Source organism: Argentina silus (genome assembly GCF_951799395.1).
Source record: "Argentina silus genome assembly, chromosome: 8".
Lineage (NCBI taxonomy): Eukaryota > Metazoa > Chordata > Actinopteri > Argentiniformes > Argentinidae > Argentina > Argentina silus.
The window spans coordinates 16,606,543-16,609,042 of NC_139662.1; the positions used below are offsets into that span (position 1 = coordinate 16,606,543).

At 51.4% G+C, this 2,500-nt stretch overlaps 1 protein-coding gene across 1 annotated transcript in view; it reads left to right on the plus strand.

Moving 5' to 3' along the window:
- The window catches only part of LOC310808536 (extracellular sulfatase Sulf-2-like), a gene marked incomplete at its 3' end in the record, with an annotated part of 40,267 nt that extends 38,687 nt beyond the window's left edge, over window positions 1–1,580 (plus strand). The window contains exon 11 of the mRNA XM_083675489.1: window positions 1,520–1,580. Within this exon, the coding sequence (XP_083531615.1) occupies window positions 1,520–1,580 (61 nt within the window). The remainder of the gene's footprint in view (window positions 1–1,519) is intronic.
- Between the last annotated feature and the right edge of the window lie 920 nt (window positions 1,581–2,500).

The following is a 2,500-nucleotide window of genomic DNA, read 5'->3' on the forward strand; positions in this document are numbered from 1 at the left end:
AATCACGGGGCCTGGCCGGGCCACTGTGTTGCCATGGTATCCTGTGAGATTGCATCTCAGTGGCAGCAGCAGCCTTGCCCAGGCTGGATATAGGTTCCTTAATGAAAAACAAGATATCATTCCTCCTTCTCTCCATCCCTCCATCTCTCCTCGACACGTCAGAGAGGAGAGGCAGTAATAACTTTACTGGCTCAGGGATGAGGGGGGGTGAGGGAGGGCAGGGGTGGTGGTGGTGGGGGGGTTCCTGTTCCTGTCTCAGCTCTGCAGCTGTAATCAGAGAGAGATGGCTTCTACAGGGAGAGGGGGATAGAGAACGCTGCAGGGAGAAGGAGAGAAAGAGAGAGATGAGGGCGAGAGAGAGAGAAAGGGAGGGAGGGTGGGAGCAGGAGGAATTGACAGAGAGAGTAGGTCTATAGATCGATAACTCATATCAGGACGCAGAGCCAGGAGAAGGTCAGATCACTCAGGAAACAGATCAATCTACTCCACACTTTCTTTTATCTTCTTTTCTTCTCCCTCTTTCTTCTCCCTCTTTCTTCTCCCTCTTTCTTCTCCCTCTCTCTGTTCTCAGCAGTGGAACACCTGAAGTGTTTATTGATTGTTGCCGACCCCAGGCTGTTTCTGAACCAGCTGGCTTTCATCATCAATACCTCTATACTAGAGTAGCCATTCTATAGTACTACTCTATACTCCTCCCCTCACGACAGGACCTGGGTTAATACCAGACAGGACCTGGGTTAGGACCAGACAGGACCTGGGTTAATCCCAGACAGGACCTGGGTTAATACCAGAAGGGACCTGGGTTAGGACCAGACAGGACCTGGGTTAGGACCAGACAGGCTCTGGGTTAATACCAGACAGGACCTGGGTTAGGACCAGACAGGACCTGGGTTAGGACCAGACAGGACCTGGGTTAACACCAGACAGGACCTGGGTTAATACCAGACAGTACCTGGGTTGACATCAGACAAGGCCTGGGTTAATACCAGACAGGACCTGGGTTAGGACCAGAACCAGACAGGACCTGGGTTAGGACCAGAACTAGACAGGACCTAGGTTAGGACCAGCACTAGACAGGACCTGGGTTAATACCAGACAGGACCTGGGTTAATACCAGACAGAACCTGGCTTAGGACCAGACTGGACCTGGGTTAATACCAGAACTAGACAGAACCTGGCTTAGAACCAAACAGGACCTGGGTTAGGACCAGAACCAGAGAAGACCTGGGTTAGGACCAGAAGCAGACAGGACCTGGGTTAGGACCAGAACTAGACAGGACCGGGGTTAGAACCAAAAGCAGACAGGACCTGGGTTAGGACCAGAACCAGACACGCCAATCCAACACCTGGGTTATGACTGGAACATGAGATTTGATATCTGAAACATCTTTATAATGATTGATGTAGGTAGAGAGCAGAACTGTATTTGTGTATGTTTCTATATCAGTGTGTGTGTGTGTGTGTGTGTGTGTGTGTGTGTGTGTGTGTGTGTGTGTAATCTCCTCTCTCTGCTTGTTAGGTTCCAGGTGAACAAGAAGGGGAAGGTGTGGAGAGACTCGTTCCTGGTGGAGAGAGGGTGAGACAATAGACATTAGTCACACACACACACACACACACACACACACACACACACACACACACACACACACACACACACACACACACACACACACACACACAGTTCTATAGTACCTATGGTTGCATACTTGTCCTGTCAGACTAGCTGCATGCTGGTGTCTGTCTCCATGGTGTCTGTCTCCATGGCGTCTGTCTCCATGGCGTCTGTCTCCATGGCGTCTGTCTCCATGGCGTCTATCTCCATGGTGTCTGTCTCTGTTTCCAGAGCTTTGATTGGTTGTTCCCAACAGGAAGTTCCTGCACAAGAGGGATAATGGGAAGGAGGTGTCGCAGGAGGAGAACTTCCTGCCCAAGTACCAGCGAGTCAAAGACCTCTGCCAACGCACCGAGTACCAGACACCCTGCCAACAGCTGGGACAGGTACACACACACACACACACACACACACTCACTCACTCTCTCTCTCTATTCTCCCACTCTATTTTACCGCCAGAAGCTGTGTTTCTCTCACAGGAGGCAGGCAGGCTTGTACTCTAATGAAGCTGTGTGTGTGTGTGTGTGTGTGTGTGTGTATGTGTGTGTGTGTGTGTGTGTGTGTGTGTGTGTGTAGAAGTGGCAGTGTGTGGAGGACTCCACAGGGAAGCTGAGGCTGTATAAGTGTAAGGGGATGGCCAGCCTGTCAGCGGGCCGTCAGCTAGGTCCAGCCAGCATCAAGGCTCAGCTGTACCAGAAGAACCAGGACAGGAGCCAGGAAAGAAACCAGGACAGAAACCAGGACAGAAACCAGGACAGAAACCAGGACAGAAACCAGGACAGAAACCCAGAGAGGAACATAGAGAGGAACCAGGACAGGGATGTAGAGAGGAACGCAGAACCTGATGGATGCAACTGTGACCTGGTCCCCTCCTTCAGACTCAGTCCC